At 42.6% G+C, this 14519-nt stretch overlaps 1 protein-coding gene across 1 annotated transcript; it reads left to right on the forward strand.

Annotated features, from left to right (window-relative positions):
* Positions 1-12466: 12466 nt before the first annotated feature.
* GL218_06122 (uncharacterized protein) lies at positions 12467-13567 on the forward strand (the record flags this gene model as incomplete). Its single annotated transcript, XM_033582820.1, has 2 exons — positions 12467-13203; positions 13273-13567. The coding sequence occupies 2 exons, from the start codon at positions 12467-12469 to the stop codon at positions 13565-13567; spliced, it is 1032 nt and encodes a 343-aa protein (XP_033433971.1).
* Positions 13568-14519: the final 952 nt, after the last annotated feature.

Consider the following 14519-nt stretch of genomic DNA (forward strand, 5'->3'; position numbering starts at 1 on the left):
TAGAAAAACTCCTGAAGAATTGTTTCTATCCCTATTTCACTACCACTACACCACGGCCATGTTGGTTTCGCAGCACTGACTGTCCAGGGGTGAAAGAACAGCTGTCTAAGGGGCTATTTAAGTCGACAGTGGGGTACGTGATGTTGCTTAGCAACAGCAAGCAGCTGCAACACCCAGCTGTAGAACCTTAAAAAATCAAAAGGAAAATTGTCGACTCAAATAAAGGCGTTTGGGCTACGTAGACTTTCCCCCTTCTCCGGAAATGATACATTGGGAGTGCGGCAAAGATGTTCTAGGCATATAACTTTTCTTAATCTCCCAACTCGCACTGCAAGGCGAATGATGAATAAATGTGAGCGAGTCATTTGGAGTGTGTTTCTTGACGTGTTTTTTGTAAGGATTTCTACGTGCTTACACTGGCTATTCAGGACTCAATCCTAAGATCTTCTTCATGGTACAGAATGAACCATCCATATTCCCAGGCTCAACATGCAAATATACTATAATTTGCTTGGGGATTTAATTTACAAAGCTCAGTTATGATAAACCCAATGAACTCTTAGAATCATATAATTTCGTCCTGTTAAACGGCTTACTTTCTAAATTTGCATTCCGATTAAGTGCTTAACCCGAGGTATTAATTATTCTTGCAACTAACATACGAACAATGTTGAGCCAAGCCTACTAGGTAACCAACATACGAGTCCTTTCACTGCTTGGGCGTACAAAGGACTTACTCGTAATCCTATCTTACCACTACTCCGGATATCATAAGAACTCCATTAGGTAAATCATCATACTCCATAAAGTAAGAAATATTATCCAAGCCAATTGCCGTTTACGAAGTGGAAAAACGACATAATAATACTTATTATTTTACAAGAGTAAATCACACCATACCCATCCTATCCCACCTAGAAGTGATATTCTATATATGGAGCCATAGTAATACTGATATGTTTGCAATGCCGTCGTAATCTAACATGTCAACGCCGTCTTACAATCTTCGCAACAAACTCGCCATGTCACGACGGAGTACAACGATCGTCCATGATATGACTTCGACCAACAGAAAACTCCCTTACTTACGTTGTTGGTCCGTAGAAATTAATAGTTTCTGACTATCCGCGACGTGCCATGTTACACAATAGGACTTTAGGCAAACGAGATCATGTCTTATGTACCTACCTAGTTAGATAATCATCTCTAATCCGAGGTAGTCATATTAGTAGGAGCATTTAACATCTGAAGGATTGTGACGGCTCCTTTCGGAAGCCTTTCCGCGGTTTCTTACTCAGCGCTGTTATCAAAGTCGATCTTGCGAGGCACGCCTCGTAATCGAGTAATCATAGCATTTATGATATTACAGTCCTCGAGATCTGTAGTGTTGCATCTATAATCAGTCCCACTACACCAAGCACAATTATATGCCTTAATCAGGGGCGCGGTGCGGTCATCCTCGGTGTATGAAATAGGAATATAATATTTCATCAGGATGACTGAGGTATAGTTCCAGTCTTTAACAGGTTAGGACGAGTTCAAGGCATAAATCTTACGACAGTGTTTTTCAAGTGTCACTTGAATTATTATAGGTATCTAAACTAGGTAGTGAGTGATGTCCATACCCTCTATCTAGATCTATAGGTAGGTAGGTAATCATGAGCTACCGATGGGATCTACCTGAATTAGACCCATTATCATCATACGAGGCCTGTTATTGTGAGGCAAATTTTAAGTCTAGATGCGCCTTAAAACACAAAGACCCTGCTTAGCCTTACCTCGACAAAAATCCCGATGGAGCCCATACCAGACTATGGCGAGAACTGGCTCGAATAATCCTCCCGCCTGTGCCATACACGGGACTGTCCTGCTAAGCTAATATCGTCAGATCTTGGAACATAATGTTACGATCTGCTGTCCTAATAGAAGCCAAGCGACAAGGGCGAAGGAGGCCTCAACACGGCTGGGATGTTCGATGAACAAGGGAAAGTCGTAGTCTTTGTGGATGAGACAGCATAGTCTGAAAATCTGAGGCGTCTAGTATATTTGCCCTTGCGTGCGGGATCGCCCATAACTATAACTCGAACAGATATGATCTCGGCGAAAAACAGCGGGAGGAACAATAGGCATACGACGCTAATAATCCTCAGGCAAGTTCCTCGTGCTTCTTCGATAGGCTCTGGTATTTTTATAAATTTATCGGGACCGAATTCCGGGTCCGATAAGGTGGTAGATCGGCCCCTCGAACTTGGAGAAGTTCAAAAAAGGAAAAGAGCGTAGTAGTAGATGACACTGGCCATCACTATATCGGGAATAGCGACGATGCTACTCACTGATACGGGCGATTATAATGCATGCAAGCTTTGTGGAGGGGTATAGGCCTTGGCATAAAGTTCATATATCGATCGTCAGCGGAAAAGACGACGCCCTATTAGATTCCCATTTTGTATTCGACAGTTTGCTGGACGGGAAACGGAAACCCCTGAGAGAATATGATATAGAAAATAGGAGTCAAGTTTTTCGAATGACAAATATTATACGTGCTGGACCGCTTTAGACTCATCTTTGGGTAATGTTACATACTGGTTGTTGATTGAGCCTCTATTGAAACATGAAACAGGATGACATGCAGCGCCATTTGAAAATGACTATGGGTCCGTAGAGCTGACATACTAGAGATGGGTATACAGTTCTAAACAGGGGAAATGGCGGCGAAATGAGGTAAATAGGATACTACTGAGTGAGGTTACGCAAACCATATTTTGCATAGAAAGGCGACCAGTGGTGGGTGAGAGGGGTGACTGGACCGTAACAATGCGAATAATTTATGGTTACGAGCTCGGTAGGAAAGCTGCAGCTGAAACCATTTGGTAACCTATAAACTGGGAGAGATATTATTAGATAATATGTGTTAGCAGGGCTCATTCAATACGACTCATTGACTCGGGGTCCCCTTCATGGTCTACCTATGCGTATAACCCCCTCCCGCGGAATTTAAAATTCGCTATGAATATCTATAATGCCTCAATAGGGTATCTAAAGCGCGAAAATGAGTTCGTCTAGATATCCGGTATAGACGCACGATATGGTGGCGTTTTGGTGTATAGAAGTTTAGCTCGGTCGAGCTGAATCTTTCGGTAAACCGGTAAGGCTGCTGATAATTTGACACAAATGACGTTGGTATCGGACGCACATGTTCCTGCATGAGGCAGATCGAAGGTGGCTGAGGGGTAAGATAAATTGATGCGCGACAATAGGCTGCATTTACGTCTGAGAATGATCTGCATCCTGTTTATTCCATGACTTGCATCCGAAAAGGATAAAGTAGTGTAACGGATGCCCGCCGTATCGGAATCGTGAGACTCGGGCGCTGGGGATAATTTAGTCAGCTCATATTCCATGGAACACCGTCCGGCGTATCGGGACAGTCTGTCACCAAGGCCATGGTTCTTCATATTGTTAATATCGGTTATCAATTGTCCTTGGCAAAACGGCATATAGTGTAGGATCGGCAGCAAGGTTACTAATGTCCGGGATTTTAATGGTAGAATCTTCAATTGGTTAGGGGGGCCTGCCGGTAGCAAGCATTATACTTGACAAGCATTTAGAGCCGGCACGGCTCGGAACCCTTCGATAAATAGCCGTCTCAGGTCAGATGTTTATATCGGTTTTTAGATTCCCGCGAGGCATAAATGGTCCTCCGATCTTCGATCTTGATTTTGAGTTGAATTCATCAGCCTGTAACATACGTGGATTGAAGTTCCTTGCATTCGTCAGTCGTCATTCCTCTCCAGTCTGCAGCCAGAATAAAGCTCTCAACCAGCTGACTTGTGCCAACTCCGCAGACTCCGATACTATTAACCCTGTCGTCAACCAGCAGTATGTAGGTATAGGTGAAATAACCCCTGAAAGAGTTTCGTGACAGGGGATTTGAATGCATCTTGAGTAATCCTATCCGAGAAAAACCCTGCAAAGTATAGACGTTGTGAAAATCAGAAGGTCGATCTTGGCCATGTCATGTATTGGGCACACCGCGGCCGTATACTGCGTATATCGACTAGCAGTATCTTTCTAACACACGGTTAATCAATAGGAAACCGCTTTTTCTTGTCTTAAGCCGGGAACAGCAGCTCGGGATGGCAGTTATGTGCCTGTCATTGGACAGCGGATGCAACGTCGCTCGTCGAATTCTTCGCTGTTTCAAAGGGTCCTCCAGGTTATTCTCAGGGTCGCATGAGCTTTTCTAGAAAGAAAATAGAAAGTTCTCCTTCGTAACGTTAGGCTATCGGGTATGTCGGCCGGGTAACACTAGCGAGTCTTGTACCATCCCGCTGCATCCCATTGCAACTAAACTTCAGAGGTTATAGAAATAGAATCCTAGCAGCTTGTTCATCCCCACGTGCGGCGCGCTCGGTTCTTGACTACCTAAACTAAACGAGTCAGCACTGATTTGATCCGTCTATGGCGGGACGAGCGGGAGGCACTGAACCTTGAAGTTGTTAGTGTACCCATCGTGAATTGGAATGACCTATTCTAGTCAATTAGGACAAGGTCTGTCTTCTATTCGGCCTGTTCGGTAAGCAAGGATTACTCATTTTGGATATGAACGGTTCACAACCGACTAGCATAAAATGTTTCTGATTGGTGTGGTATAGTATGAATCTCGAAGTCCAGGCCTCGTTTGGCGAGACCCGACGGACATGCGAGATGCTGGTTGAGGAAGGATTTAGGATTCAAGATGGATTCCTTTGAAGATTGAATCCTGGGTTACTTAAGATTCTTATTGGCTCATCAAGCGCGTAGGCTTCCTAATTAGGGCAGGGCTGTGGCTTAATTGAGCCTGACTGAAACTAATGGCCCCCACCTAGCCCGACCGCTAGGTAATAATGTACCTATTTAGTGTACCTATTTTGATAAGGACATCCATTAACGAGGAAAGGACTGGGGCATCTATTCGTACCTTCTTCCAAGTTTGTCATTCATCGTTAATATCAAGTATCGGCCACATCGGACTCGCCTAGGTATACACCCCCCTTTAGATGCACTAGCATATCTATAACTGTTCTTTTGCCGAAATAGGTAACTTAAATAGTATGAACCGGACAAGCCTTATTAAGTTTGGTATTGGTGGTAGCCTTTTAGGTAATACCTCAGTACGTAGGTACCTAGACTTAGGTAATGTAACACTTACATACGGGGTTTTACAGGGCGCATATCGCTTAACGCTTACGACGCGCGCCTCGCAGACATGACATCGTTCTTCCTCCCATTTGTCTTTGCCCTGCTTCAACCTCCCCTCCTTACCAATCCCCATTCCACCAATCCTCGTTGCTAGATATTACCTAGCTATCATTACATTAGGTCATTAGGTACCTGAAGTATTTCAGTATCCAGACCTTCACTTCAGCTACCGCATTTGGACCAAGCTCCGATGACGAACTTCTTTCGCTCTTCCCTATCCCCTTTTCTACGGATCTCTCCGATATAACCCACGCTTCACGACGATCCGTACTATTCGTTCCAGGTTGAATGCCTGGTAAGTTGATATTATGAATCTGTAAATCCATGATCCCTGTATTGTCCCAGGGACGTGGACTTACAAGATTCTCGGAAGTTATCATGACGCATATCTGGACCCAACAATAGTTCAGTGTTTGGTTCTGTCATGTCTTAACTCGGTTCGACTTGAACACCAACATGATGTTGTAAGACGTACATGCTATGCTATGGCTCCAACCTATATCATCTGTTAGCCTTATACGCCCAGCTCGCATGATTTTCACCCGCTGTGCCCGATATCATGCAGTAACTGCGGCGTGTTTAGTCGTAGATCTCCAGTCCGATGCTACGGTAATATAGTCCGTGGTCGCACTCCTCCGATGTCTGGTAAAGTATTGTCTTTCGTATCTTATTTCTTTCGTGAGCAATGAATCAGACCTGACCGCAGTGATGACTGCCTTTTCAACTCCAACCTGTTCCTCTTCTCGTCTTCAATGCAACCCCTCTAACTACATATAGGATGCGATCCTAACATAACCTTGTGCCTAGTCAGGTGGATGAGCTAGGCAGAGGGCGCAGGCTTCGAATCCCGGACCCCAACCAACATCCTCAGCCGTGATAATGTCGGACTTCTTTGCATGTTCATGAATTTCAAGGTCATTATCCAGTGTACCAAGGAAATTCCAAGTCAGGATCCAGCCTTCGATCCGAAGATGCTGTAGCATGTAGCGACTTTACTGCCGTCTTACTAGATCTCACTTATGTGTCTAACTTGACATGTTTCTTTTTTTGGCTTCGAGTGCGCAGTTCATGAATACTGATGGCCACTATTTCGCCCAGGTTATCTGATCCAGATTCGTTTCGTACGTGTGATAGATCATAGTGCTGTAGGCTGACTAGACCGGTATGATGTCTATAACGGGTATACGCCTTCAGTTATACAGACCTGGATCCATGGTGTGGTTCACGGGATCCTGCCGTAGGGCTGAGGCAGTGATCTAATCTACCGTAGGCGTCCAATTGCAACCTAGCAAAACTGGCCTCGGGACGTCAGATCGTTTGGTTACACGCGAACGCACTATATAACCCTCAAGCGTTCCCCTAGGTCGTTGATCCTTTCCCTTGACTCTATCTCAAGCCATCACAATCATCCTCATTTCTCTTAGAACACTCATTCTCATACGTATTCGTCTTCCAACTTATACCCTAGACATCACCCATTGTACGTTCTCCTTGATCATTTTTGACGATACCAAGTATCAAGAACATTCAGTATGGCTTACCCCTTATTATAACCAACCTGATGTTTCTCCCCCTATTGATATAAGCTAACACTTGTATTTGCAGAATCACACCGTAACCTATCCACCAGTTTATATCGGGAAATCTCTGATCTAAAAATTCGTCATCAGTAAAGATAGAGTAGTCAAAAGTATCCAGAGTCCGTGTACAAAAGGATCAATTTTCAAGGCACCGAAAGAAAAAGATAAATCAAGAGATTCACTTCATCTACGCCAAAATGCCTGAATCCGGATCTGACGTCCCTTCTAACGACACCGGCTCTAACGGCACTGACACTGGTTCCGAGACCAGCAGCACCCGTGGAAGAAGCCGCAGCGGTTACAACTAAGCTAGCTTCTTGTATCATACTTGGAATTGGGCATACCCGGATGGAGTTAGGGGTTCGATGGATTCCCTTCCTTTAGGTTTGGTTGGAAAAAGGATATTCTACGGGCAATATTGATTCGAATGGGCGATCAGGGGCAAGGTTTCTGAACAGCTGGCTTGCCTAGTTCGCCCACTTTCTGTACAACAGGGTATACACTTGTTTTTTCTGGTTTATTTCTTTTCTTCAGGCTCTAAGATGCCTCCTTTACTCATAGACGATCTCTTTTTTATTCTGGACGATATTCTACATGTGGGGGGTTCACCCTTAGCTATAGACGAGGAGTCAGGTTTACCCTTGAGATCCATCTGCGCAAGCAGCGATACACCAAAAATTCATGTAGTTTAGAATAGACATTTTCATCCATCTTCGCTTTCCTAAGAAGCTCGCATAAAAAACAAAGTTCGCGTAATATTGTGCACTCATGCTTCACTATGCCCAAGTAACACAAGCGATAGTAGGAATCCCGAATGCAGGTTATCATTTCTATCATTTCTGGCTAACAATATTGTGTGTGTTACTAGATATCAGCCTACCCATCTCTACATGGGCTCTGCCCTTCTCAAGATGGATAGATTATAAAGAAAATGACTAATATATCTCGACTATCCCAATACGGTCCCTGGAGGGCACCGCCAGTGCTATGCCCCTGACTAAAGTGCACTATTTAGGCTGGTGGAACCATGGAACTGCTCTAATGTCGTGGTTCTATGTTTGCCGCACGGGATGGGCCGCCCCCATCCACAATTACGCACACGTTCGTCAGCTTATTTCTAGGTAGGTAAGATGCTACGGTATCCGAAGGTTTGGTTTCATGTATAAATGCGCTTCTTATCTTATGTAATACAGGGCTGCCGTCAGAGTTTCATACGTCGCCTGATTTTCACTAGGTTGGACTTGTGCTTATTGAGCTGTGCTATACATATCGAGACTTGGGGCGCCATTCCGAAAAGGTAACAAGGGGAAACAATAAATGAGGTCATTTAGATGCTTATTTCCGTATCCTACCCTCGATGCCAATGGTTTCTTATATGATTATGTCAGTCGCGACCTTATAAAAGCCCAATATCATCCTACATGACACCAAGTTCAATACTACAAATTTTAAATATAGAAGATACTACTTTACTAACGGAGAATCAACCATAAGAGATGTAGGATTTAGGGCATCTCTTCGCCCTACCATCATATCAAGCAAGGCCCGTACCACTAGAGCCAGGGAGCCCGGTTACGCACGGTGCATCACCTGCGCCTCCTGACCCATAGATATACGGGTAATTCTTTGCAGCAAGCGGTGAGTGGTAGCCGACGAAGATAACACACCGATAGGTATACCTAGGTAAGTAGGTAGGTAGCCTTACAAAGGACCCAGAGCCGTATTCATAGATATCCCTAGTCTATTCCTTGAGTATCATTAATATGTCAGACATACCAAAGTACCAATTACCCACACGGATCTACTTCCCACATGGTCGAATGAAGTAAGCAAGACGAAGACAGGGTTAAAATTACACTAGTGTACATAGGTAGCCCACCCGTCCAGTTGGAGGCTACGATACACTATAAAGAGCATCATTTCCAGATCCCATTCTAAGGAACCCTAAGGTGAAAACAATGAAATGTGTTCCTAAATTAGGTTAGGAAAACCGAGTGTAATTCACCATAGCATTAGTAAGAACTTTATTCCAGGATTGTATTTCACATGTGAATCAATCCCGTTCTAGTAACGTGTGAAGTAGACCCTTGCACATATTACCATACGATATGTACCCGCAGTACATTTAACTGCCGGCATTGGAACTTCTATTTCTATAAGTATTAGACGTCACATGGTTACCATTTACTTGGCCAGGTAAAAGAACCTCTGCCTAATCTTGGACAAGGACTGAATGCTCTTAGGGACCTAACCCCTATCTCCGTACATCGACTATGTCAACTATTTTAATATTTTCTGTTTTATTAGCGACCTGCTCAGTATCGAAGACCCTATAGTTTCTATAATTAGAGTCTGAAACTACCAAAGGTGTGGTAGTTGTAACGCGGGTCCAGCTAATCGGGATTCTTCACGACCCAACTGAGTGTTTCATTCCACTTTAAGTTTTTGTACACCTTTTTCAAAAAAGAAAAAAAAAAAAGACAAAAGTCGCCTCTTTTCTACTTCCAATTTAAAAATAATTATATTCATCTCAATGACATATTACACCATAGCAAGATAAACACATGAATTGTTATAATATAACTAGTTAGTTGACCAATACTTTAAAGTCTACTCAGCGTTTCTCAGTTCTTATTAGAATCATACAAGCATAACCAGCTCATATGGTCTAAGAAACCATTATTAATAATCATCATGCACAGTAATGAGCGATATATAGGTGCCTGAGATCATGCTGCATAGAAAACCTTCTCTCTTAAAACTCTATCCACCCTATGACCCTTTCATATTCTTCTATGCTACTAGAATAATTCGCGACTATCCTGTGCCACTAACCTGCTTGCATATTAAACTTGCACTAGTAGCATTGCGTCGTAACGTCCCGTCCCGTCCTCTCCGTGAAGGATGCAAGTTATCGGCTTGGCTCCCACGTCACATCTGCAAGACTTTACCTGACCAGGCTCTAACAAGCGGGTACTCTATTCTGGCAACAACTACCTACCAAGAGACTATAAATCAGACACAGAGATCGGATGAGAAACCCAAAGGAATATGTTGTATCACCGTATCCCGAAGTTGAATACAGATATATGTAAGACTGTAAACTACCACAATAACACCTGACTCAGTCTAAAATTATTTTTCCCGTCACTGAAGGTGCTAAGTAAGAATAGAAAAATGATAGTTATATTTTAACACTTCCAAAACTGACTTAGGTCATATGTTCCTATGCCTGTTTGACCCCTTTATAGTATATAAGCCTCCTTCACTTCTGTTAAGTTCTTAATGATGAAAGCGAACACCTTGCATTTTAATTTCTCGGTGTTTTGCTGGACCAGGCACGTAAAACATGAAAAGCTATTACACTTGAGGCTAAGTCATACCCAACCCCCTTGAGCAAGAACCACTAGCCTACTCCTGATTTTCATAGCTTACCGTTGACAAATGGCCGTCACAAATACGGCTATGGGGAGCATTTACCGTCATTTATGGAATAAAAAGAACATACACGATCTTAGTTTTAACTGCCTAAGCAGAGTCCATATTTTAGGAGATAATTTTCACATTCTTAGAATGGGGTGGTAGCACAGAAGGCATCATTACCAAAGCCATAGAAAAAGAATAGGGTTAAGAATGATATAAGACATTAGTAATAGTATATATGAACATACCGCTCATGAAATGAAACCTTAATACCTGAATCAATATTTACATCAAGTGTAACCACGTCAAATTTGTGCCACGATAGAAAAGCACAACAAGATAATCACAGGAGAGACTTTAAAAGGTTATACATTATATACAAAAAAGATATATTCGAAGGAGTGATATTTTCAGCTTCTGTCTAGCCGGGTAGCCTTTGAGGATTCTACCAATTATCATAACATATCATAATACTATCGTAGATATGGAAAAAGTAAAACAGCTGCAACACCTTAACCTCCTAACGTCATAGTGATCTAGAAATAAGAACGGTTATTTGTACACTAAAGTTTGCTACGTATATTATAGATACGTGAGGTATTTAGTCCGCTAAGAAGTTAAAGCCCGTAGGTATACAAGTCTTTCGTGTTACGAGGTGGAACCAAACAGCATGAAAACATTTCCCTATATCATGTTGTCATCCAAGGGTGACCTCCAGTCTATATGCTCAGCTCTCTCCTTCTCTTCTTCCTTCATGAATGATTGCATTGAAAGACTACTTCATATTACGTGGGGCCAAACACGTTCATGATCCTTTTACGTCACTTTCAAGCTACAGATAGGTACCTAGATACCAGTTTCTAACAGAATATAAAAGGCTGGGAGGGTCTAACATTTTGAAAATTTACAATCCTCTCTTTATCTTTTTTAGCACCTTACACCTCATACTCCTGGTTTTCTTTGGACATTTTACAGTTTTTAGACTACTTCAGCAACTACAACCAAAGTCAGGATTCTCGGCCGTGATCACTGGAAACCGGGACATCGGCACAGAGATAGTTTGACTTCCGGATGCCGACTTCAGTAACAGTCACATTCCGGAGACAGTTTAGGTACTTTTAATCCACTAAGATTATTAACCCTAGCTGTTATCCACCATCACCACTGGCCATTAAATCCCTTATTTGTCATTCTAGGCTCCGACTATACTTCATCAGGTACCTACATCAATTCAGACTTTGCATAGTCCACCTACTTAACTGAACAGTGCAACTCACAATCATTCTCTCGAAACATTCTTCCATTATTTCAAACTTCACTTTCCTTCTACATCTTTCCATCTTTCCATCTTTCCACCTCATCAACAAGACCACTCCACCAATAATATAGCAAAGGGTGATGTCCATAATATGAATTTGTTATCATCACCAGCTCTCGAGCTTTCTAATGAAGCGGAAGAAATTCGCAGTTACCAGAAGTCTGATAATTTTGTATTGAGCATTTTCAACGCCAATACGAATATTGTTTTCAAAGAACAGTATCTTTGAGGTACTTGGAGCGTACTGCTCTATTTTCGGTTCTACTCTAATCGTCTGTCTACGTACGTATTCCGGTCATGGTTTTCCTTCAGCCTTTCTATACTTCAGATCGTCACCCCCCCCCCCCTTTAATCCATACCAACCTCTACAAAAAGATGCCTGGTTTCATGACCTATCAACATACCATCATAATACTTGCTTGCCCCTTTTCTTTCTGTTTGCTGTCTTCGCCATATATCGACCTATCGTGTATATACTAGCAGTGCTATCTGGTCTGTAGTGCATTCTACACGCAGGGGAGATGGTTTGGTGAAGTTGCATCTTCTATCCTTATTTTATTATCTTTTTACTCGCCCTTTCCTCACCTCGCCTCTTGCTAATATCGTTATTTCTTCAACAGTTTTGGCATAACTGGATCCATAAATCGCCCCTGCCTAACAATCTACCCCTAGTCTAACTCTAAATACCAATCGTTCTTTCATACTTTACATGTATGTTCATTCCTAGGACATAGGGGGCCGGCCCGACGTCCTAGAAAGATATTTACTACAAGTCCGACATCTTACATAATCAATACCTTACCTACATCATCAACATCGCTTTATATTATCAACCTCTCTACACCGTCAATATTGTCAATATCGCTATCTAACTGAAACTTCAATAGTACTACCTACAATTACAATGTCCGTACCAGTATCTGTTGGCGAGGAAAGTCAGACCCTAATCTCCACGACCGGAGGGAGTCCAACGCCGGAGACTTTGACCGACGTAGATCTCAACGACAGCAAAGAGCTTTTACGGCAGCTAAGGCGACATATCGGCTGGATTTCCGAGTGGGTAGCAAAAAATAAATCCTTGTGCCATTCCGACAACGAATATGAGTCTATAGGAGAGGCTGGTGGGAAAGCGGAGTTAGATGTCGGGTACTCAACCCAGCCTCCCAATCCGGTTAATACCGAATGGTATACTTCATCCTCCTATGATTACTGGAATACCGACAATAAGGGGGAGGTTCCGAGTCACGAGACGGTGGATGAAGCAAAAGATAATTCAGGTGATGAGGCTAAAAAACCAAGCACCGTGCCGCATCACCTAGCCGACGCCTACGAAGCAGCAGCCAAATCTCTCGGGTATGGAAGGATCCCTTACGAGTACCTGGTGAATCCGGAGGGGTACAGAAACCAGTACTTCGAGGTCAAGAAGTCGCGACTCGGAGGGTATGGGGCCTTTGCAAAGACGGATCTGAGGCAAGGCCAGTTGATTCTTGCAGAACGTCCAACGCTTACAGCAAGCCCTGTGACTTTATATCAGGATATAGAGTTACTGACCCCCGAACTTCGAGCTGCGTTTTATCGAATGCATGGACATAAGAGATCCCCTGATCATGACGAGCGACAGGCAATTTTCCTGACTAATGCGTATGTTTCTATCTATATTATATTATATTATAACCAAACCAAGATTAATGCACTAACCAGAACTAATAGCTTTGCGGTTAATGAATCGTCCGTGGTTTACTTTATTGCGGCACGATTCAATCACGCATGTGGCCAGGCCAGTTCTGTCAAATACCGTATTGCTCAGAACAATATTATAGAGCTCCGAACGGCAAAGGACGTGCCTGCTAGTACCGAGCTGACCATCTCGTACGGATCGATATCACCGAGCAACCTATACACACTATGGGGGTTTCGATGTGCTTGTGGTGGCTGTAGGCCCCTTACGGATGCTGAAGTCAAGATATTAGACAAGAGGGATGATGATGAATATAGAATCTGGTAGGGTACCGATAAGAGATGGTTAGACATTAGACGTGGTCTAATTCGAGTGGATAGATACATGGGTCCTTCCCCCTATTTTTTTTTAGATCGGTGGGTTTTCGCGATGGGTTTTGTTCTAATAAAGATTAACTCTAATTCTTTATCTCTTTCTAAAGAGTACCTGATTAAGGGGATTATAGACCTTACTAAAAGCTGTTAAAAGAAGTGGTGAAAGGTACCTAAGATAGACTACTTCATATGATACAAAACTACCCAATATATTACGTTGACTTCACATTATTCTTCTTTTCTCGTTTGTTTTTGATCATACCATTATTTGTAAAAAATGATAAATTCATTGTTCACCTCAAAACTATGCTAAAGCTGTAGACCTGCCCACCTTATTATATTCTAGAATTAAACATTTACCTGATATAATGCATGTAGGTACATATGTTAGGTACGTAATGTCATGTATCATGTATGAATCACGTGGTATCGCGTTCGATATATGTAATTGGGGGGTATGAAAGGTAGGTAGGTACAAACGCGAAGTAAGTTCCTACATACAATCTGTACACGATAATTACTTTAACCTAAGCTTACCTTAGGCAGGCAGCCGCCAACCGGCTAACCTAATAACTGACAAGGCAACTGCCAAACGCTATGATAAAACTCTAGACTTAACTAATGCAACCTTCTCTTTTTCTCTCTATTAAAAAACATTTCGTGAAACAAATGTGCGCAACTAAATCATTGCACGACCCTCTAATTTTCTCAAAGATGATGTTGCGAGCATCTAATAACAAGTTCACTAAGTTCCGTTTTACGTTGTCCTGAAAACTCTTTCTTGGTTTTACCCTTTGATTATTCTATATGGTATGCCCAGCAACGGATATTCATTTATATGTAGTTGCTACCCATCCAACTACTTGAGACCATTCTCTACAATCACAACATTGACAACCTGAGAC

Source organism: Daldinia childiae (assembly GCF_008694065.1).
Source record: "Daldinia childiae strain JS-1345 chromosome Unknown Scaffold6, whole genome shotgun sequence".
Lineage (NCBI taxonomy): Eukaryota > Fungi > Ascomycota > Sordariomycetes > Xylariales > Hypoxylaceae > Daldinia > Daldinia childiae.